The following is a 22,638-nucleotide window of genomic DNA, read 5'->3' as shown; positions in this document are numbered from 1 at the left end:
TACTTCAACCCGGCTCTGGGCATCTGGGCTTAGTGCCATTTTTTTTCAGATGTCTGCAAGCAGCCTTTGTTTTTATGTTGAAATACACCAACAGCACGACACAGTGTGAAAATAGTTCTAAATGTAGCAGTTGGCACATTTAAAGAAAATGTATGTATGTGCTTCAGTATGACTTCAGCATGCAATTTTTACTACCATTGGGTCAATTAGGAATGTTAATAGCAATTAGCACAGTGTCTGGGTTATGTAAGGTAAATATCATCTTTTCTTTTTCTCTGAATGGTTTTGTGTAAGTATCATAAAATTGGTGAAGAGAGATGAACTTGATCTTAAGTTATCAAGCTGCTATATATTGTTGACAGCATGGTTGTGATGCGGTCTGCAGCAGCATTGCAGTCATGCTCTGAAATGTTTGTTGCTATGGGAACCAGAATAGGAGAGGGTGAAGGGAAATATTGCCATACCAACTGATTGAATATACTATTAATTTAACAAAGGTAGAGTACATATAGGCAGAATGCAGTTTTCTGTTCATGGTGGCAACCCTAACTTTTTACATAGGGTAAATGATGTATGGGCCAGAATAACATTGGCCATCTGTGAGTTGAAGGATGGAAAGGCTTTGGTCCTCGGAATTCTGCACATCTTTGCAGAAGATGGAGTTTTTCTCTTTCTTCCAGTTACTATCAGTTCCCCCACTAAGCAACTAAATTAGGTATATGATATTGGACCTAATTAGTGTCGAAAGGGCATGAGTAATCATCTATTTTTCTTTTTGAATTAGAACCATTAAAAATCAATTTTGAGGCTGACTGAGTGAGGATTATTAGAGGATAAATTAACATAAAGAAGATTTAAGATTTTAATTTTTAAAGCCTAGTTGTACACTTCCAAAAAATCTTGTAATAAATTGTAGACCTAATTTTTTAATTATTATTTTTTATCCAAAATGTTTTTGAATTCAGGTGTTATGAGTAAAACTTCATTTTGTACAATTGAAGGCCTAATAATATTTACTTGGTAATATGTGCTGCTCTGTTAGCTTTTTTTTTTTTTTGTGGCTTCAGGCAACTTCTTACATTTTGGTTTCTGTTTTTAGGGTGTGTTGGGTGGATATTATGTATCCTGCCAAATACTAGCAGAGGAGTTGGACCAGGAACACACTTGCACTTGAGGTCTAAGCTTTAATTTGAGTTCTAGAAAAGGAACAACATTACTGCAGTAGCTCAATTCTCATTTATGCTCTTTTTCTTAAACTTATTAAGATAATTCTCTTTTTTTATTTCATGTTTGAAATTAGTTGAACTTTAAACCAGTTACTATTTAAAAAATGCAAGTCTTTCAGGTGGCACATAATCCTCAAAGACTTGTAAAATTAGTAATTGTCAAGGGAAACCATATTGACAAGGTTATCTTACTGTGGCTTTCAGAAAAACATGGTGAATAAAAATAAATGGTTGGCAACAAGTGAGGGAGAATTAATATACACTCCATTTTAAAGTTATATAATCAGACATGTAATTTTAGATAACATTTAATATTGTTTTGTGGCAATACAGCTGTATTTGTTATTCTTTACTTAAATATTTACACTGGTGTCTAGAAAGACATGGAAATAATAGTTACAAGGCAGTAGTTCTGTATTCCATATAGAGAGGAAGAAAGAAAGGTGAACGAACTCATTCAGTGCTGTAGTTCACATCTGTGGAGTAGAGTAATGAGTTTAAATCAATATTTTGAATTGCAATTTGAGTACTACAGAATGCTTTGGACTACAGTTAGAAGAAAGGAACAGCTGTCATAGTCCGCCCGTTGATTAGTTTTTATTTCCTTATTTTGGATTTGCTGGTATTCCTCTACCCCTTGTCTATCTCTCTTTGGGGGTGGAAGGATTAAAAACAAAAAAACAGTACTTTTTCTAAATGGTATTCCTCCCCCAAAATACTTATGCATAGGGATGCAAGCTATCACCAGGAGTGTTGATTATCTATTTTAATTAGTGTAGTGTTAATCCATACTTCGTGACTGAAACTCTTCTATCTTATATCTGACTGTTATCTGGTTTATATCCTTGAGATCTGTCGTACTTGAAAGATAAGGAAAATATTTTTCCTGTGGAGCTTAGCTGACTAAGATAGCATTTGAAGGACTTTATAAGTCTTTGCACTTTCTGCCTTGCTTGTTTGCCAGCTGGAATTTTTGGCATTAGACTCTTCACTTCTGAAAAGGATTGACGGGGAGGGAAAGGCAGAACCAAGGCAGTGAAAGAGGGAGAACAAACCTGTGTGGAACCTTTTAACACAGCAGGAGTAAGGCTGTTCTTCAGTTATAATTTAATTGTGAGAATAGAAAAAACAAACAGTCAAAATGTGCTTGAGGGTTGGAAAAAAAGCTGTTTGTTAAAAGGTTTGAGGATGGAGAACAGGAGAGATTTTTTTTTTGGTTTGGTATATGCAAACTGGAGTAGGTCCACTCAAAATCTTTGTAGATTCAAAATCTGATTTAGCTAAGTCATATCACTTGTTCAGTTTCTCTACTGAAATTCAGTTCTTCAACAGCTGTTCAACTTCTGAAACAGTATACAAGTGGAAATTTATGTAGATATCAGATCAGTACCAATATAAAGAAAATTTGCCGTATTGGATATTGGCCTGATGGGGCCAGTAATTTGGCTGATAAATGCTCGTGCTACGCACAGCTGCAACGCAGCAGTCAGGCAGCCAAAAGAGCTTGGCAGTGTGGAGACCTGCCTGCAGCTGGTCAGTTTGGTGTGGTGGAAGGGGAGGGAAGGGGTTTGTGGGGGGCGCAGATCAATGCCTCCTGCGGTGAGGGAGGGGGCAGGGGTAGGTGCTGCCCAGATGGGGCAGGGGAGTGGGGCAGCTTCTGCCACTGCTTGCACCCTGGGAGGGTGGGGGCGGGGAGCGCTGGATGGCTGGAGGCAGTGGTGCTGGGACTGGAGTGGCAGTGAAATTTGGGGTGGATGCAGCATCCTCTCAGTGCCGCCAGCACCTGCTCCAAGACCGGGGGCACCCCCCTGTGTCCTCCTAGGTTGCAAGCAACAGCGAGAACCATTCCGCCCTGCTGTCCCTGCCCCACCTGGGCAGTGCCTGCCCATGCCCCTTCCCTCACTGTGGGGGTGTTGATCTGTCCCTCTCCCCGCACCCATTCCTTTCCCCCTGCCTTCCCCCACGCTGGTCTTACAGCTTTTTTCCAGCTGGTATCGGAAATCAGATTGGTATTGGCTCATATGCCTCAAGTATCGGCTATCGGAATCGGCCCCCAACATCTCTACTGGTGCCTCCCTATTTAACACACTGTCTAGGTTGCCAAGAAAGTAGAAATTGCTGTTATCCAACACTGCTCTAAAAACATGAGTCAAGAGCTTCATAACCTGCTGAGATGGCATTCTTCTTAACCTTGTTAAATGTTTAAAAAAAAATGAAATCCTAACTGTCATATTGGAGAGAATTTTAAAGGTGAAAAATGATGCAGAAATTACATGATATCTGGGGAGATTAAAAAAAGCTGTTTCCAACAGATAGCACTGGATGGGAAATTGCAGCTGGATCACTTCTAGGTCCCAATCAAAGGCAATGATTTATGAGGTTTTAACTTAAATCAGAAGTACTTGATGCTCTAATGTGGCCATTTTTATGTTGGGAAACCTAAACTGTCATTGTCTGAGCTGTTAGATGTAAGTTGAGGTATGCTGGTTATTGTATCAAGTACCTACTACATCATTTTGTTATGACAGTCATCATCATGATCATTATCATCATTGTATAGAATCATAGACTATAGCTAAAGGATTTTGGAGCATATATAGGTTATATAAATGGTTGAAATTCAGCACAGCTGGTATGTTGTGACTTGTGAAAAGTGTCAGTATTAGACATGCCAAAGAATATATTGTGACTTATTTCCTACTACAGTAAAATCTCTGTTATCCAGCGTCCCCGGAGTAAGGGGATTGCCTGTTAAGTAAAAACTCTGGTTACTTGAAATAGCCCAGCAGAGTTTTCAGATATTGTGGAGTTGGGGTGGTGGTGGTGGCTGCATACAGAGCAGCAGCAGCTCAGGGTGCTGGGTGGCAGCAGCAGCTGCTGCATGCATGCTTTCCGTTGCAGTTTGCCTCTGTCCTCCACCTCCGTGTCCCCCTGCCCCCACAACCCATGTCCATCTGGCTTGCTGGAAACTCCAATTAATGGAGAATTTCTGTTGGTTAAATACCAGATAGCAGAGCTTTTACTGTATAATGTTCTCTTTGTGGCTGGCCTCTTTTGAGAGATGTTAAGTGAGCATGCAGCAAGAGCAGTGCTAATGTATTCAAGTCAGGGCATATACATTGGCATAAACCTATAGAAGAGCTAACTTAGCTCTAGTACAAAGATATAGAACTATACCAGAGGTAAGTATAGATGTTTTGCATGTGATTGTACCGTAGCTTAGTAAATGGTATACATAAGCCTTAATCTTTAACATTAGCAATATTAGCCAATTTTCACAATACTTTTTTTGTGACCTCAAAGACACAGGTTAGCTTAAGGCAGTGGTTGGCAGCCTTTCCAGCCTGTGGGCCAGAATGAAGCAACTTCTTCCAGCTGCAGCACAGGTGATGTGCCCTTTTTCACTGCTGAAGCCCCATGTCTGCAGGCCAGATCCAATAGCTCTGTTGGTTGGATCTGGCCCGTGTGTTGTATGTTGCTGAACTCTGGTGAGAAATATGGATGGAAGGATGGCTTATGGAGTTGTGTAAACAAGACTTGAAGCTGATGATCTGCTGAACAGAGATTTAGAGGGACGCCCAAGACAAGTGATCCATCTCCTACTGCTGCAGGATGGAGGGGAAGGAAATAAATGAATGAGGCCTTATTTATCTGTCCTTTTAAGGACAGATTATGAAGAACCAACATCAGTCTATCTTTCCCTCCCAAGACACTAGCAAGAGCAGGGAAAGGGTCATTGACCTTCTGATAAAGCTAAGATAATGCGTAGGTGGATTTGGGTGTTTTTTGTGAATGGAACAGTAGAGCAGTTTTCTACAGGGTCCATTTTGATTTTTTTTTTTCCTGGTTAAACTGTACTTAGTGGACTTTTCCTTTATGTAATTGCAAGAGTATGTGGCTAGAAGGCCAGGCAGAAAGCTTAAGAGTTTTAACTCAACGTAGCTGATGCTAGTTACAGCATGAAGGACAAATAGTGTTATGGTATGTTTGGAATATTTAGTGTCCAATATCAAAAGTAAAAGATTGAAGTAGAAGATGCTCTTGGTATTTTCTGACATAAAAAAATCTGAGGTATTAGCCAGTCAATTCTGTTGAAGCCAAATAAAAGGGATAGGGTTTCAATTTAGGAGTATGATGGGTGATCGGGAAGATTTTTGCTTATTTGTTTCCATTGACGTAGTTTGTAGGCGTTTTCATCCATTTCAATTGATAAGCTTTACAATATATGTACAGTGTACAAAGGTGGTTTTGTTATATCCAAGTCTTTGAAAAGTAAAGTTTTCCTTAAGAGCAAACACATTTCCTTATTTATTTGCTAAGTACTATAGGGATGAATTCCTATTGTGCGTCAGTCCATAGGTTACAGTCCTTATTTTATTTTGTTCTATCTTTTGCACTTATATGCTATTGACCCAAAAGGGTAACAGGCTTTTGCTATAAGTTAATATTATCCGTTGAATATAAATTTCTTTCTCAAGTTATGCTGGAAATCAGCACTGGGCAATGACATTTTCCCTACAAAAAGGAAAATGTTCATGTCTTTTTGTAGGCCAAGGAAAGAGACTATTTTTAAATGATTTAAGCTTTCCTGGAGGTGTAACCATAGGGGTAGGGATGGGGGAGGGAAACAATGGGGCAAGGAGACTTTAATTTTTTTGTTTGCATTTTGAAGAAGAAAACCCTTAGAATTTTAATGTTACCAGAGGATTATTTTAGCTCCTAGCCATGGTAAATAACACTCATAAATTTTAGCTAATTGTGGTGTCTAACAGCTTCTGAAAAATGGAAACTAGTTTAAAAGCACTGTTAAAAGAAGTTTTCCATGTTAGTTGGTAAAATGCTAATGTTCTTAATACGGTTTTCACTGGTGAGTGAAGAGAGGGTTTGTTAAGGTCACCATGAAGTGTATCAGCAGTAAGTCCCAGCTCTAAAGTAATAGTTAGAGCCTGCTTAAAATTCAAAATTTCAGTGCAAGCAAGTTAATACCAAATAAAAACTTAAATGCTAAGTTTCTTTAAGCTGTTTCAGCCAGAGTTACGTATATTCCTATTACAAATAAGAAACTATAAATGAGGTCATGGAAGGTGACTTTTGGAGTCTGATAGGAAAAAAAAAAGACAAAATTACATACTGAAAGAACAAGCTAAGTGCTACCAAAAATGTACTATATGCAAGGTAAATTCACTCTTAAGTGATTGGTGTGGTGGAAGCCCACAGTCAGCTGCTTTGTGTGGTGCATTGTGGGAATGATGCACACCAAAATATAGTTTCCTGTGTGGGTCTGTGTTCCTCACTTATTGTCTGCAATGTGTTTCTGTAGTTACCATCCTCACTGATAGTGCCCTGTGCTTGTGTGTACTGTCTGCTGTTGGTGAGCACCAAAATTGTCTTGTAAAAGTGGTAGAAATGGATCTGGGAGTCAGTACAGTCGAGGTCTTGGAATATATCCCCCCTATTTGTTACGTCGTAAAGTGGGTTCCGTCTGTGCCAGTGGTCTCCAACCCTTTTAGGTTGGAGATCACTTTTGGGATTTAAAAGGAACTCGATGTAAACCCCCCCAAGCAGGTAAGTCTGTGGGGAGGGGAAGGGAAAGGGCTGTGGGGGGGACAGATTGGGGTCCCAGTCCTAGCCCCAACTCCCTCACTGCTGTGGCATCAATCTGCCTCTCCCCCCAGCAGCGGTGAGGGAGGGAGCACAGCTGATGTGGGCAGGGGATGGAGCTGCGAGTGCCTTCTCCAGGAATATGGAGAGGGGGGAGATGCAGCCCTGGAGGGCATGGGGGTGCATATGCCCCCAGATCTGCCTGCAGGGTGGGGCGGGATGGGCTGTGTGCTATTCCTGCCAGGCTGTGCTCAGGCCAGTTGGTGGTGGTGCTGTGAGCAAGGCCATGGAGGGGAGCCGTAGCCCCTCCAACCCCCGCTCCCAGAGCCACAGCCACCCTCTGTAAGTGCAGCATGGGGCAGGCCTGGTGGGAACAGCCTGGCACAACCTTTTCCTTCCTCCCCGCCCCCTCCCCCCCAGGACATAGGTGTCGGGGGGCTGGTGGGCATGGGGGAGGGTGGACTGCAGGTGTGGGCTGGGAGGCTACAACAGACTGTTTTCACCAGGCCTGGCCTGCTCTGTGCTCGGGGTGGGTGGCTGCGGCTCGGGAAGCAGGGGTTGAGGGGAGCTCCAGCCCCTCTCTGTGGCCTTGCTTGCAGTGCTGCTACTGCCACCAGGCCTGAGCACATCCTGGCTGGAAGCAGCCCATCCCACTCTGCGGGCAGATCTGGGGGCAGGTGCCCCCCAGAGAAGCTGTTTGTGGCTCTGTCCCCCATCCCACGCTTGGCTGTGCAGGGCCTGCCCCTGTTCCAGCCCCACTACCTACCTCAGAGCTGCAGCTGCTGGCACTGCCCCAGGTTTGCTGAGACAGCCCCCACATCTGTGTACGGCTCCCGCTGCTGGCTGGGCTTTGTGCCTCGAGCCCTGCTGCATGCGCCTCCCAAGCCGCCTCCCCTTCCCTTCTCCACCAAGTGACCTGCTGAGCTGGGGGAGGTGGTTCGTGACCACTGCTTTATGCAAATTTGAGTTATGCGCTGTTTTCCAGGAATGTATGTACAGCATAAAGTGAGGGAAACCTGTATGGTGTTTGATTGCATTTGGATGAATAACCCCATCAGCAATTGTACTTCTTGATATGATTGTTCAATTTGAGCAATTGCTGATAACAGTTGCTCAACTTGTTTGCCTCAGTGCCGTATAAAAAGAGCAAACCTGGGAATGCGTATGTTTTTTAACCAATTACATAAACACACATGTATAATCAAAATTCAGACTAAGGTCTTTGAAGTATATCATAATCTAGTTTCTCTCATTTCATAAATCTTAAAGCCTTCGGGAGTTGAAAGTCATCAGCAAATCTTTGTATTGATCATCAAATCTTGCAATTTCTGCTTCATTAACACTTTAATACGTGAAGTCTCTTAGATCAAGAAAAGGAAAATTTTGGTTTGTTTTTTCTATACATCTGGATATAGAATGTTTTACTTTCTGTACATGCAAAGGCTTTTTTGAATTGCAGACACTTGGGTAATATGTCAATAGTTACTTTGCTGCTTCTAGTCTGAAATAGTTGGGTGAGTGTTGGGGAGTAGTGCTAGAGGAGCATCTGCACTGTGGTGTTTTTGTGGGACACAGATAAACTTAGGGATAGTAGAAATTTTAGAAGTATCTATGGTATATTTTTAAAGATGTTTGGCTACCAAGTTTCTAACCGCCTTTTTCTCTTCAGAATTTAGGCTCTAGGGTTATGTAGGTGTTTTTAAATATTAGTCTGAATGTAATTTGAAAGGCCAGGCAATTCTGGGCAGGTTTGTATCTACAACTTTATGCTGCTGATTATTTTAACCATCTAATTTGCTTATGTATAACATTTGTCTTAAAACAGTATATTTCAGTGCAACATTATTATTTTTAATAGCTTTTGGTAATACTGAAAGATTCTGAAGCTTGGGGCTAAAAACTGACTTTGCATTAGAGTTCATTCTGGCTGATGGGAATCAACACCTGGGAGAGGCATTAGCCCTTTGCACTTTTTCCCGGGATGAAAGACAATTAACTTAAATTAGCTTGTCCAAGAAAAAGTGTTATCCCAGATACTTCACTGATACTTGGATTGAATTAAACAGTCTGTTCATTTTCACAGAAAATGAACAATCGCTAGTTAACTAACGTTCTGTTTAGCATATCCAAGTAGTCTTTCTTGGAGGCTTTCATCATCTTTGAATTCTGTGAATTTGTAGTAGTATAACAACTCCTAAAGCCCATTAATGACTTGAAACAAGTGAAGTCTAAAAGCAGTATTGCCACTGGTTACACTTCTTTTTGGGGTGGCGGGGGAAGAATTAGTGGCTGTGCTGAGTGTAAGGGAAAGCCATTGCTTTGTTCGAGAATCTGTTAGTCCAGAACTTTGTTTGTTCTCGAGAACACAAATTGTACAGCATCTTGTACAAAGATGATGTAAATGGTACCTTGACCCTGAAAGTAGAAACTGACTGAATGCTAAACAGCTGCCCACAATGTCCGTATGTAGCATTGTATGATGGCTCTTGATACAAGATGCTAATGCATGAGAAAAACAAAACTCTAAACCATTGATGTTTTGGGGAAAAATTTGTATTTAGTATCAGCTTATTTTTATTGAAGACATTTTTATGGTAGAGGAGGGATAATGCTTTTTAGTCTTATTTTGAAAAGTTATTAGCAGGAGTTATGGCGACCCAGGGAAGCAGTAAACATATCAGTTACCTTCTGCACAAGTACAATACATATTCATATGTTTAGTCAAACTATATACAGATCTTAAGAAAATTACTTTGAATAATAAATACCCTTGCACTCATACAATCCATTTGAAGATCTAAAGGAAGGACAAAAATAATAATAGTTTTTTCCCAAAAGCCAAAAAGAAAAAAAATTTAAGTTCCTTGCCAATTTTATATCTCTGTAGTCCAAGCATGCCAAATTCTAATAATTAATCACTTCAGTTTAAAATGGTGGTATGAATATGGCAGTTGCCTATTATCCTCCTGGAAGCCTTTGGTCAGATTTAATAAACAAATTGTTTTTAATATTCACTGCAGGGTTCCTGACTTTGTAAGAGAGAAGCGTTTTGGAAACTGGTTGAAAGAAGCCCGTGACTGGGCTATATCCAGAAACCGATACTGGGGAACACCTATTCCTTTATGGGTCAGTGATGATTTTGAAGAGGTATGTAAGGCCTGTTATGTTTGTCCAAGGGAGTTCAGAAATAAATGGCTCCAACCACAAGTGTGGGAAAGATGCTGCCAAAATGTATTATACAAGCAGTCTTGGGACTTAGGATGCAATTGGTTTCTGAAAACCATGTTTTAAGTTGAAATGTTGCAAGTCTGGACCAATTTTTCTATAGGAACAAATGTTACAAATGGGGAATTGGTTCATTTACGACAGTTGATACTGTGTGCAGCTGGTAAGTGGTGGAAGGGGGGAGGAAAGTAAAGAGGTGTGGTGGAAGGCAGATCAATGCCCCCTGCGGTGAGGGGGTGCAGATCAATGCTCCCTGTGGGGAGGGGTGGGTGGCAGCTTCTGCTGCTGTGCACTGCTTGTCTGGTAGCTCGACTAACGGTTCCCATCACTGTTCCCGCCACTGGTCCAGGAGGGCTTGAGAGGGGGTGTGTGTCCCCAGATCTGCATGGGGTGGGGCAGGCAAGTCCAGGGCTGCACTGAGCTGCACTGCAGCCCCCCTTAGCCCCCGCTCTGCTGCCTGCCCTGTCCTGATCTGGGAGCATACACCCCCCCACCCCCTCCCGCTGCTCGCTCAGCTGGGTCAGGCACAGGGTGGAGCTGCTGAGCTGCTCTGGACAAATAGTGTGCAGTCAGGATGCCCATATGATAGAAATGGAAATGACAGTATCCTGAGGTGTCCATTCCTTTTTAACTTCCTTGCTGAAGGAAACTTATGTTAGCATTTTGAAACAAGGCAGGATAACCCACAAGAAAAACATATGTAGGTAAGGAAAAAAAACCTATTGTTCTATAAAAGTTGCACCAATGTTCAGATCTGTTGGCAGCCTTTGGACCCAGTGCCACAGGTGCTGCACAGCAAGCAAGTCCCAGTCCAACCCAAAGAACCTCATGGGGCCGACTGAATTTGACACTGCTACCTTACCTTACATATACAAGTTATGTGTAAGACTGCAAACCTTCAACCTCAGAAAGCTGAGCCAAAGGAGGCTCTGATTTTAGAACCATTATCTTGATGGACTTATATTTTGATCTTTTACAATCAAAATTCACGTTTTAGCTCAGTTATAAGAAGTGACCACTTGGATTAATCCATTTTGCCTGTCTTTTTAGAAATGCTTTAGGTTCCTGTATGGTGTCTTCTAGTTTTTACACAATTTACTTGTTCTGTGCTTTGGGGATACTAGTGAAGCAGGCCACTTCAAGAGTAGTTTACTACAATAGAGAGAGAAACTCTTAGGCAGAATAAATTGTGATGTGACCTTCCTCTCTAGCTAAAATCTTTCTTTTCTTGAAATATAGCCTGCTGTATGTACCCTTTGGGAAAACTCCTTAGGGGCATATTCTCAAATGATGGTCCTTGGACCCAGTGATGGTTTGTGTAGAGCTGTTTGGTCACACTGCTAACAGTGTGTCCCTGCAAGCAGTTAGCTAAATCAATTTATGACAGTTAACAATATGTTGAGTGCTTTCTTGCATTATTCTTCTTTTTGCAGTGATACTGCTAGGTAGGCATGTCATGGCTATGTCTTTGTGATCAACTTGCTGTCACAAGTGGTAGGAGTGAACCTCTCAAGCATGCAGCAGTGCTCCCAGTGGGCTGCCTACTGAGTCAGAAACAGTGTATGTAGTAGCCTCTGTGTAGCACTTGACTAGGCTAATTAGCACTGTCCATTAACCTGCCCATGTGAACACGGTTCAGAAGGCAGCCTTGTGGAGCTGCACCCTGTGCTTGAAGGCATTGCTTCTGGGGTTGAAAACTTCACCATCTGGATGTAGCCATGTATTGTCAATGGGAGAGAGACGCCTTGAAGTAGTTGGGATCAGGGTCCAGGTGAGGTAGCATAACAACCTCTTTTATTAAAATGCTGTCTGCATGATCAAAATATAAGTCCATCAAGATAATGATTCTGGCTCAGCCTTCTGAGGTTGAAGGTTTGCAGTTTTACACAACTCGCATATATAAGGTAAGGTAGCAGTGTCAAATTCATTCCGCCCCATGAGGTTCTTTGGGTTAGACTGGGACTTACCTGCTGCGCAGCACCTGTGGCACTGGGTCCAGCCCATGCATAGCACATGCCAGTCTGGGACTCATTGTGTACGTGGCCCACAGGGTTGACACACGGGGTGTGCACTGCTTGTGGTGTATGGGCTGAACCTGGCACTGTAGACGGCACACTTTGCAGCTTCTTTGTGTTGCATGCAGCTCTGAGTCTAGCTTGTGCTGCAAGCTGTGTGTACTGCATGTGGCATGTGCTGCACAAGGGGCTGGCATGGGGTGCATGCTGTATGTGGTGTTCTGTTAAACCAGCCCTGTGTGCTGGCTTTGGCATGGCCTGATCCAAATCAGCCTTAGAGCCAGCATGCAGAGCCAGTCCAGTGGGGTATGTAAGGTACGTGGCTCCAGGTCAAGTCCATGTGCTGCAGGTAGCATGTGGGCATGCAGTCAGTGTGTGGGGCTGGTACAGCAACATGTCTCTATATGCTGGGCCAGATAACATGTCTCTATATGCTAGATCTGGTCTGGAGGCCATATGTTTCACACCACTGAGCAAAGTTAAAATAAAAATGCAGTCTGCACTCTAAGAAGGTTTTGCATTAAAATCATTAGTCTTGCACTAACATTTTTGAAGAACGTTTTGGTTTATAGCTGAAAAGGTCTAGACATGGATGGCACTACTTCTCTATATTGACCTCTTGTAATGTTGCATGGAATCTCTTGATTTCTTCATTTCCTTGTTTTAGTTTTGTACTTGTCTAACCTGGAAGACAGAGTTTCATTCCCTTTTGATTTTAGTGAAAATATTTTCCAGAGTTCAGATATTTGGGGTAGAAATGGTAGAAGTGCTCTTACTGACCTCTTATAATTATTTTAGAGAATTCACCTAACCACTGGCTAGAGATGGTATTGCAGGTCAGTAGTTTGGTATGGCTGCTGAGCCCTTTCAAAATTAAAGCTAGGAATGTTTTTATATTTAGTTAGGTTTAATATGGAAAGAGTTGCCTACAAATTAAATGCAGCATTTAATACTCTCTTTTGTTAAATCAAGCAAATAAGTAAAAAGAAAAATTCTAACCTTAATTTTACTGTGGCACAGTAGCCATACCAGACTACTGTGAATTCCCCCCCCCCACCCCGTGGAAGAACTGGTTCAGTGCAGGTGTTTGTACTGTGCGCATTAAAACCAGAAGAGATTATGTGGCTTCATTATTTAATACGTAGTGAAGTGAATTAATTGATATTATGCAGTGAAATGTAATTTATAATTGGTATTATACATTGCAAATCAATATGTAGTCCTCAGTTATTTCAGTTGCATTTACTGGCATAATTATCAAGTAAAGGTACGTAACTGAAGGTGTTTAATTACTCTATCATTATAAATTTAAATTCTCTAATTTCAACTTTCCACAAAAACGACTAAATAGTAGCAAATCGTATTTCAAATATGAATTGAAAAATAGATTTATGCATCATTTAAAAGCAAAACCAAGGAAAACAGTAATTTAAAAAAAGCTATTTCATAGCAGCAACTTAATTTCAAACTCTCTAGCATGTAGGAGCTTAACTTCTGTTGTTTAACCAGGAAAATGTGCTGAAGTCTATGAAGTTTTTCAATATGTGTTTAAAGTATTTTGAGAACTGGAGGTGGTGTTTAATAATATAGGCTGGCAGTTTAATTCAATTGTGAACTTCTTTGTCCTTAAAAAATAAAATAAAGGCCTCCACTCACAATAGCAATGAACGATGACTTGCAAATATAAAACAAAATATGCTCTAGCTTTTTTAGCTTCTCGGAGCACATAAATGTATATGTAGGGTTATCTTTAGCCATAAGGGTTATGATTCATGTCCCTAAAGCACAAGAGGTCAGTTAATATAACCTTGAAAGATAGCTATGTGAAAGGTGTCTAGCTCACGACTCTCATGCTCAGCTGGGCATTACTGTCTCTCTGCTCAACCTTTGCCTCCTCAAACAGCCATTTTTTTCCCCTTCACAATGTAAAGATTTTAATGTGGGGCAATAGCACCTGGGATTTAATCAAACCTCTTATGGCTAGATCAATATTTCCTAGTTGGCCATGAACCAGAAGGTGGCGGGAGGTGGTATGCACACATGCAAGAGGGAGAAAAGGAGGGGGGATCATGAATTCTTTAGTTAGTATTATAATTTAAAGATGAGAAAAACTTTGCTTTCCTATACCCTGCATGTGCTTACTTCTCAAGGTCAGTCCTTCCGAGTGTTGTTAAAAGCCCACATAATTACATTATGTAGACTTTTCCTTCTCCTGTATGTCACAGCAATATAAATAAAAACACCAGATGGAGTTATTTTTCTCTTATGGTAAAAGTGAAGAAACAGTTTGAGTTCTTTGAGCTTAGAATAAGGGCATATTGATGTAAAAAGGTTGTTGAATGCTAGATAGTGACCATCTTCATTTGATCTTAGCGACAACATGCATTCTAAACGGTTAATGATGTTATAAGCATTTTGTATTATTATCTGAAGGCCTTTTTAACTTTCTTATGAAGCAGCTTGCCTGTTAGTTGAAATATTAGATTAGGCCTAGTAGATGTGGATTCTGTGCCAAACTTTTACTACCTTTTCATTTTGGTAAGGCAGATCTTTTAGCCTTTCTAGCTTCCTTGTTTAACATAGGCTATCTAGCAGCTCAGTAGAATAATTTGAGATCTTCAGATGAAAGTTGCTATTGAAATACTGTATGTCATATGTAACATAATTGGTTTTGAATTCAATTTTCCCCCCATACACACTGAAGGAAACAGAGCAGAAAGTTTCAAGTTTCAGTTTAAAAGGGCAAATTTGACTTCTTTTTTATTGTATACTTAATCTCTGTATTGTTGTAGAAATTGGTCTCTAATATAATGCTGTCATAACTTTTAAAATATCAGTATAACTGGTTGTAAAATAATCGACTATTTTTAACAGGTGGTTTGCATTGGATCGGTGGCAGAACTGGAAGAGCTATCAGGAGTGAAAATCACGGATCTTCACAGAGAAAGGTTAGAACATGCTTGAGCATAAACTGTTCCTCTTGTTAATAAGAAATCGGTAGGCAGCAGTAGCTAGAAATGTTAAGGTTTCATTTTTCTCCCCCAGAAAACCAACTTAGAGGATCATAAGGGGAAGTAGGGGCTTTTGAGAAGCAGCATTAAGTATATGAGTTTTTTCTTTTTTGGGAGTGTAACTTGATCAGTACTCAATCTCCAAATAGTCTTTAAACTTAAGAAATTTGTCAGATATAGTGCTGACTTATGGAAACAACACGGAAATTCTATTACTATATTTTCTTGAATATAAGATGAGGTTTGCTCCCTCCCCTCCCCCCCCCATCAGCGTGGGGGGGGCAGGGGAGGGGGAGCTCCTTGTCTTGTATCCATACAAGGAAACCTCATTGAATACACTGGGTGCATCTACACAAGATGCTATGTTGCCGTAGCAACGAGCGACATTGCTGTAGCTTATCACTATGGCGACATAACATCGGCAGGCACGAACCAAGATGCTGACGCTACAGTGTAGTAGCAATGAGCTACTGTGCAGTAGCTTGTTGCTACTGTGTAGTAGCTTTGGAAATGATCTGTGTGGCACCAGGACTATGCAGTAACTTGCTTAACCAAGTACTAAATGACTGTGCAGTAACAACTGTAGCCCAGCTCATGTGTAGACGTGCCCATTGCCAAAAGCAGCACATGCTCAGTAATGGAAACCAACTATCAATTTGATTAAAGGCAGCCAACACAGGATAACCATAAAACGCATGGCTCATATTGGGCATACTGATAGGGAACTTTTTTTTGCGGGGGGGCCCTTAACAAACTAACAAACAGAAAAATCCTGCTAGATGTCCCCTCTGCAGGGAACTGGCACTGGGTCTGGAAGTACAGCAATACCAGGCAGTGACACCCTGCCCTTGGCAGTCCCAAAAATGGTACATTTGATCTTAGCCAAAAAAGGCCAAGATACGATGGGAATCTTACATCTTATTAGAAAAACAAAGCCAGACATTCTAAAAATGACCCCAACAGAGGCCTCACAGAAGGAGATACAACAGAAAAGTATCAAAGATTAAATAACACAAAACATGATAACTGATTTTGCGTGCAACTTAACATATACTATAGCCAGTGTTAGCCATCTACCACAAGGATAGGTTAGTAGAACCTGTCTGAATCAGGTACATGGTAGTGTTCATTCCATCAGCACCAGCTCTTTTTAAAGTCATTATGAGCCACTACATTTAATACATTTTTTGTTCCTTTTCCCTCGCACAGGTGAGCTGTGCTTTTCTGTACCACTTCCAGTGATTTCTGTTTCTTTCCTGGCCTTAAATGTCTGACAGATCACCAAACAGGGCCCCAAATAGTTCACTCAGAATTACTCTGCTGCCCTCAGTCTGTTCTTTGCATATAATTAGTGTGGCCCCACCCTCCATGGTGCTGGACTCAGTTGCCCTGCATCTCATCTGAATATAAATTTTTGAGGATCCCAGGACTTGTGACAAAACATGTGGTTCCAGTCATGAGTGGAGGGCTAATTAGTACATGGATCCTTTATGCAGGTGTGTCAGTATCTGGAAAATAATAAATTTTATAAATTTTCCATATATAGGATCTAATTATAGGGGGTTATCTTATATTCAGGGTTGTCTTATATTAGAATAAATACAGTGGTGGTGTTGATGGTGGTGTTATTGTTCCCTACCTGACATCCAGGCATAATGTGGATTAAGTTTTGTTGCAACCACACTTCTGTCTGTCTAACTTGAGTATTTGTCAAACTCTCTCTCTCTTCGTCCTCCCACCCCCCTTTCACCTCATAGCGTTGATCATCTAACCATCCCTTCACGCTGCAGAAAGGGCATGTTGCACCGCGTTTCCGAAGTGTTTGACTGCTGGTTTGAGAGTGGGAGCATGCCATATGCTCAAGTCCATTATCCATTTGAGAACAAAAAAGAATTTGAAGATGCCTTCCCTGCTGATTTCATTGCTGAAGGCATTGACCAAACCAGAGGATGGTAATTTTTTGTCCCAGATTTTTATGTAGCATTTGCTGTATACATAGTACTTTTTATGTCTGATTAGTCTTTAAATGATGTACAAATTGTAAATGTGTGGCTTTCATTTGGAATACTGGTATTTTGGTAGCATGAGAGAAAGTCAGATAACATGCAGCATGCTGCCCAAAATGTAGGGTAAGATGATTCCTTTTACTTGTGCCAGGTTGTGTTGGGTAGTAATACTGACTATATTGAGAAGGCTCCCACAAAGAATGCTGCAAGGAACTTGGTTTATTCACCCCAAACAGATGAAAGGCCGAGTTGGCTGAAAAAACCCCCTGTTATATGGATTCCAAACCTGATGGATAGATCAGTAACCCTATTCCCTGGATGCAATTTAAATTTTCTCTATTGGTTAAATTGGAAAGAATGTAAACAAGCCAACATCTCTGTTCCTGGAATTTTGCTTTTATTTATAGCACCATACACATTGCCTCAAGCCTTCTTCAGGCTTGATTTGCTCTCAGGTTTCCTTCTTCAGAAGCACTCAATGTACAGCTTGAGGGTAGTGGTTCTCAACCTTTCTAGACTGAAGGTATCCCTTGTTAGACTCAAGGCACCCCTCGGAGAATGCCAGCTCTTAGTTCTTCATTTATTTGTTTTACTATAGAAAAATAATAGAGCATTTTTTTTGGTTTGTTTTTGTTGCAAAGAGCCCGGAAAGATCACAACAGGTCAGAGTGTTTTGACTTCATGGATTCCTATTTGATATCTCTGGGTTTATCTTATTAGGCATGCAAACATGATTTATGGGCTCATGTTGTGTGGTACCCTGGGGCATCCTCCTTGAAGGGATCTCAAGGCACGCTACAGTGCTGTGGCACCCTATTTGAGAATCACTGCATTGGGTGCAGGCAAGTGTATACTTGAAACCACATAAAAAAGGGGAGGGAGCTATGAGCCTGTTGCAACACAAATGAGCTCCGTTGCCCAAACTTTGACCCTGGATACAGTCACGAAGAGTCTAGTTTTGAAACTGCTACAAGTATATTTAGCTTATACCCAGAGGTAGGATTTACAAAGGATGAGGAGGAGGTTCATTCTAATCCAGTAGTTCTCAACTGGGGTACTGTTGATTACCATTTGGGGGAGCCACAAGGCCTTTTTAGAGGTGATGTAGTTCTGGCACTGTCACCATGGGCAGGGCAGGTGAAACCATTTGGCATGCCATTGTTTCCAGGAAGGGGAGCCAAGTGGACCAGGATGCAGCTGCAGCAAGAGCCAGGTCTGTCCAGCACACCCCTTCCTGGAAACAAGCATGGGGAACAGCTCTGCTTAGTCACAGTTGCGCAACTGGGACATGACATCGAGGTACTGGAAGGAGCCATGGGAGCCACTGACTGTGGAAAGGGCACTGCATTGGAAGTGGGGGAGGGAAGGGTGCCAGAGTTGACAGCAGAGGTCTGCACGCAGCAGGGGCTCGCCCAGAGGCTGTCAACCCACAGGCAGGGTATCTCTTGAAGCCTAACTTCTCCTTTCCCACAACTGGGGCAACAGTTCCTGTATTAACCCTTTCACAGCACAGCCATGATCTGTATGCAGATCCCTGCAGACCCCTAGCACCTATGAAAGAGTAATGAAGCAGGGGATGAGTGAGACTGACAAGGGATACTCTGCCTCAGGTCCCTATTATGAAACTGCAGCCCCTAGGTGAACCCACACTGTGGCAGGAAAGACTCTCTGCCTGGCCCCACCACTCCCCCCTTCTGCTTTCAGCACAGCTCCTTCCTCACTCACCTCTGTGCCCAATATGTGGAAATAACTAGTTGTGCCACTGGAACAGTGGTTTTCAAGTCAGATGTTGCCAAATTCAGAAAAGCTGTGGAGGGGTGCCTGGAGTCTGAAAAGGTTGAGAACTACTGTTCTGATATTTAAGTGGATTTACAAGCTGGCTGCCTCAGTAAGTTATGAGAACCTGTGTTATGATTCACTGAAAATGATCTGTTAAAAAAGTGGTGTTTTCATAAAGATGCTATTAGGTGTTATAATTAATATTGCTTTACAAAAACTAAAGTAGTTAAGAGTTGAGAGTTATTCTTTTAGGATAATGGCCACTTCAGGATTTACTAGAGGTGTCAAGAGTTTAAAACTATATTATACTTTCAATGAATTTTTTTTCCAGTCTTCCTAAGTTTTCTGACAGATTGAGATTCTGTGAAACATGACTGTATCTGTCCTTCTCCAGTTATGACAAGCCGCTTTTATAGCACACCACCACTGAATGACTAATTAATATACCAGTTAGCTCTGAAATGTTGTTGTAAGTGGATTTTATTTGAAAAACTCCTGTGTTAGTATTAGAACTTGGGCAAGTCTTTTGGAGGCTGTTTTGACAGTTTCAAGACGGGCCATCTCAAACAATGGCACCTTTTCCCATTATCTTTTATTTGAGCATTGGTAATTTTACTTCTAATCTTTTACACCTGCCAGGTGTCTTTTTTTCAATTTATCTAATAATTAAAGAGTGTATCTTGAAAGTTAGACTTTGCTTCATCTTCAGGTTGTCATGTAGAATTATATAGTTAATGAGGCCTTGAAATTCTGTCAGAGCTTTGGGCCAGGATAAGATGCTAGCCTTTTTAGTTCTTTTTTGTATAAAATGTGTGCCAGTTGGAAAGTAGGAGTAACAAAGTTCAATCACCTGCAATTAAATACATGTTTTTGGTTTGGATGTAGATGTACATATTGAACCTTCTACTGATGTAAAGCGTAAACCTCAAAATGTAGTTTGTAAAGCACATCAGACAAAAGAATTTTGTGATTAGGAATAGGTGAACAATACTTTGAAATTTTATAGCAGTTATATTTGCCTTTGAAAGTAACTAATTATGCCATTAATAACACCATTCTTAAGATGTATATCTAAATTAATTTCAGATGCATTCTTCTTCCTTATTGTTGGAATTGCTCTGTTCATCTTATTATAAGCTATTTAAAATTCCCAAAGGAATCTCTTTAGTCACCTATTCCTGTTGTATTACTATTGTAATGCTTAGGGATTCTAGTTGTGGACCCAGGGTACCAGTGTGTTAAGTGCTGTGTACACAGAGCAAGCAGATGAAGGTTCCTGTCCCAAGTTTTCAGACTAAGACAAGGTGACAGTTGTATAGAGACAGGACAGGAAACATAAGAGACAATGAGACCACTGTGATTAGCATGAGGGTCAATGGTCTCAGTGGGCATCGTGTTAAAAGAGAGTTTTGAAGGCATGTAAGGAGCTAGCTTTGCAGACTTTTATAGACTTGAAGGTTCTTATCAGAAACATAAGTGGGCAGTGGAGGCTAAATTTGTTGACTGATCAGAGGTTGAAGTCAATATACAAGAAATAACAGGTAGGCTTGACATTGGATTGCGAATGGCATTACAAAGGGAAGATAAGGAACTGATGTGTGAATGGTAGAAAAGTGGTAGCCAGTAGAGAGATGCATTGAAAATTGTGCTGTGAAGATAATTTTCTTAGTCTCACTTTGACACTTTCTCTTTACATGGCAGGGTACAGGGTTGCATTTGCCAAGGCCAGAAAAAAGCATGTTCAATAATAGACAAGAGATGATGAGAGCTTGGATAGGAAAATCTGTATCTCAGCAATTGTTATGAAGAAATCTAGGCTGTGATTAGGACAAAGGAGATGGCAGGAAGTGCTATAGATAGTAGGATTAAGAGGTCTGTTTTAGACGTGTTGAACTTGAGTAGAAGGGTGCACCTACATGAAAGCTTGTGAAAAAAGATATATTTTGTGTGACTTCTTAGTTGGTCTAATAAAAGGTATCATTTCTGAACAAAGAGTTCTAGAGTTTTGCATTTCTTTTTGTACATCCATGAGGAGATTCCAGGGAGACAGGCCATAGTTTTAATTTGAATAGGAGACAGTAGAGTTAAATCTGCAAGTCATCCAGTCTCAGTGGTTTTGTACATGAGATTTATCCGGAGGTGAGGTGTAGAGGAAGAAAAGGGGACTGGAGACCAAGGAAATGACTCTGTATGTCCACTGTAGATGATTGGCGATATGAGGAATAAAAAAGTTCATCTGAAGGAGTAACTAGGTAAGGAGGAGAAGCAGAGACCCTAGAAGTAAGGCTCGGTATGACCTTAAGAATGCATATAGCCAGCTGTATCCAAAGTGGCTGATACGACAAAGAATAAAGATCCAGTGCTGTTTCTGTTTTTAAGATTTTACAAGGAAGATGTCAGTAGGATTCGGTGAAGAGCTGCAGGTGGTAACTTTGAAGAGCCACTTTATTTGGATCTGTGGTCTGAGCATCACTACACTAGACTCTTAGTGACCTTCCAATCTCTTTACGCTTCATTGGTCTTACTCATATGAGTCAGGTTGAAGGTTTAGGTTTTTCTTTGAAAGCCCCTTACTTACTTGAATACAAGATGAGGTTTTTTCCTCTCCAGTTGGCATGGGGAAAAAAGTCTGTCATTTTATTATCACATTCAAGGAAATCTCACTAAATACATTGCCTATCATTAAACTGCTGCCAAAAGCAGCCATGTGTTTAGCATTGGAAAGCAGCTACGACATTGAGTAAATGCAGCCAACACAGCATGACTATAAAATACATGGTCCACGTGGGGAAAATATGCTGATGGGAACCTATGATGAGGATAGGTTAGTGAATCTGAATAATACATGCTAGTGCCCATTAAGTGCAATTCCCCTCACTGCCAACTCTTATGAATCACGGTAAGCCACAACATTGCGTACAGTTCACCCAGAATCCCTCTGCCATACCCTCGCTTGGCCTCGTGTACGATCAGTGTGGCCCCTCATGAGGTGAAGCCAGACCAGGGTCCTCTGGACTTCATCTGCATACACATTTTTGGAACATCCCAAGACTTGATAGGAACACCTAATTCCAGTCACGAGTGTGGACTAATTAGCACATTGATACTTGGGTGGGGGGCGTATCTAGAATACACACACATATTGAGCAATGCTGAGCTGTGGGGTTACTGTGGAGGGCAAGGCCACATTAATCATATGTGCCAGGCTGCGAGAGGACACATCAGAGGGCTTCTGGGTGAACTGTGTGTGGTGTCATGGCTCACCATGGCTTGACGTGATGTTGACTCTGGTGGGGCCCAGCCCAGTGAATGATATGGTAAATCATGAGCCTTTTAGCTTTGGTCTAATATAATGCTATATTGAGCAGATTCTTTTTGGTGTTGGGTGGTAGAACCGGAGCTTGCTCCATCCACTCCATGCACTGACCTGGCAGTGCTTCCAGGACCGGTGCAAAAAAAACGGGAGGAAAAAAAAAAAGCATGATTTATACTAGATGTAAGCGGGTGCCAAATTGTTGCTCAAGAATGTGTCTATGAAACACGTGTGTTTAAAACTTGTAGTAATCTCAAAACAAACAAACAAAAAAAAATGGTAACGTGCACCAGTTCTGGCTGAACAAAGTCTATGGATACTATAATTAAATATGCAAATGGCCATGTTTCATTTTGAAGTTAAATTTTTTTTTTTTTTTTTTTTTGCTGCTCATTTCCATGTGTTCAGGAATAGCAGGATCTGTGCAGTAAGGGGAGGGGGACGGGACTGCCAGGGGAAAAA

The 22,638-nt window shown here is 41.3% G+C and overlaps 1 protein-coding gene across 1 annotated transcript in view; it reads left to right on the top strand.

Moving 5' to 3' along the window:
* The window catches only part of IARS (isoleucyl-tRNA synthetase), a 213,973-nt gene that overhangs the window by 83,548 nt on the left and 107,787 nt on the right, over positions 1 to 22,638 (top strand). The window contains exons 15-17 of the mRNA XM_019537053.1: positions 9,848 to 9,974; positions 14,942 to 15,015; positions 16,836 to 17,030. Of these exons, the coding sequence (XP_019392598.1) occupies positions 9,848 to 9,974; positions 14,942 to 15,015; positions 16,836 to 17,030 (396 nt within the window). The remainder of the gene's footprint in view (positions 1 to 9,847; positions 9,975 to 14,941; positions 15,016 to 16,835; positions 17,031 to 22,638) is intronic.

This window comes from Crocodylus porosus, unplaced genomic scaffold (assembly GCF_001723895.1).
Source record: "Crocodylus porosus isolate Cpor-Errol unplaced genomic scaffold, CroPor_comp1, whole genome shotgun sequence".
NCBI lineage: Eukaryota > Metazoa > Chordata > Crocodylia > Crocodylidae > Crocodylus > Crocodylus porosus.
Note: the sequence above shows the minus strand (reverse complement) of the source record. Positions and strands in the feature narration are given on the sequence as shown.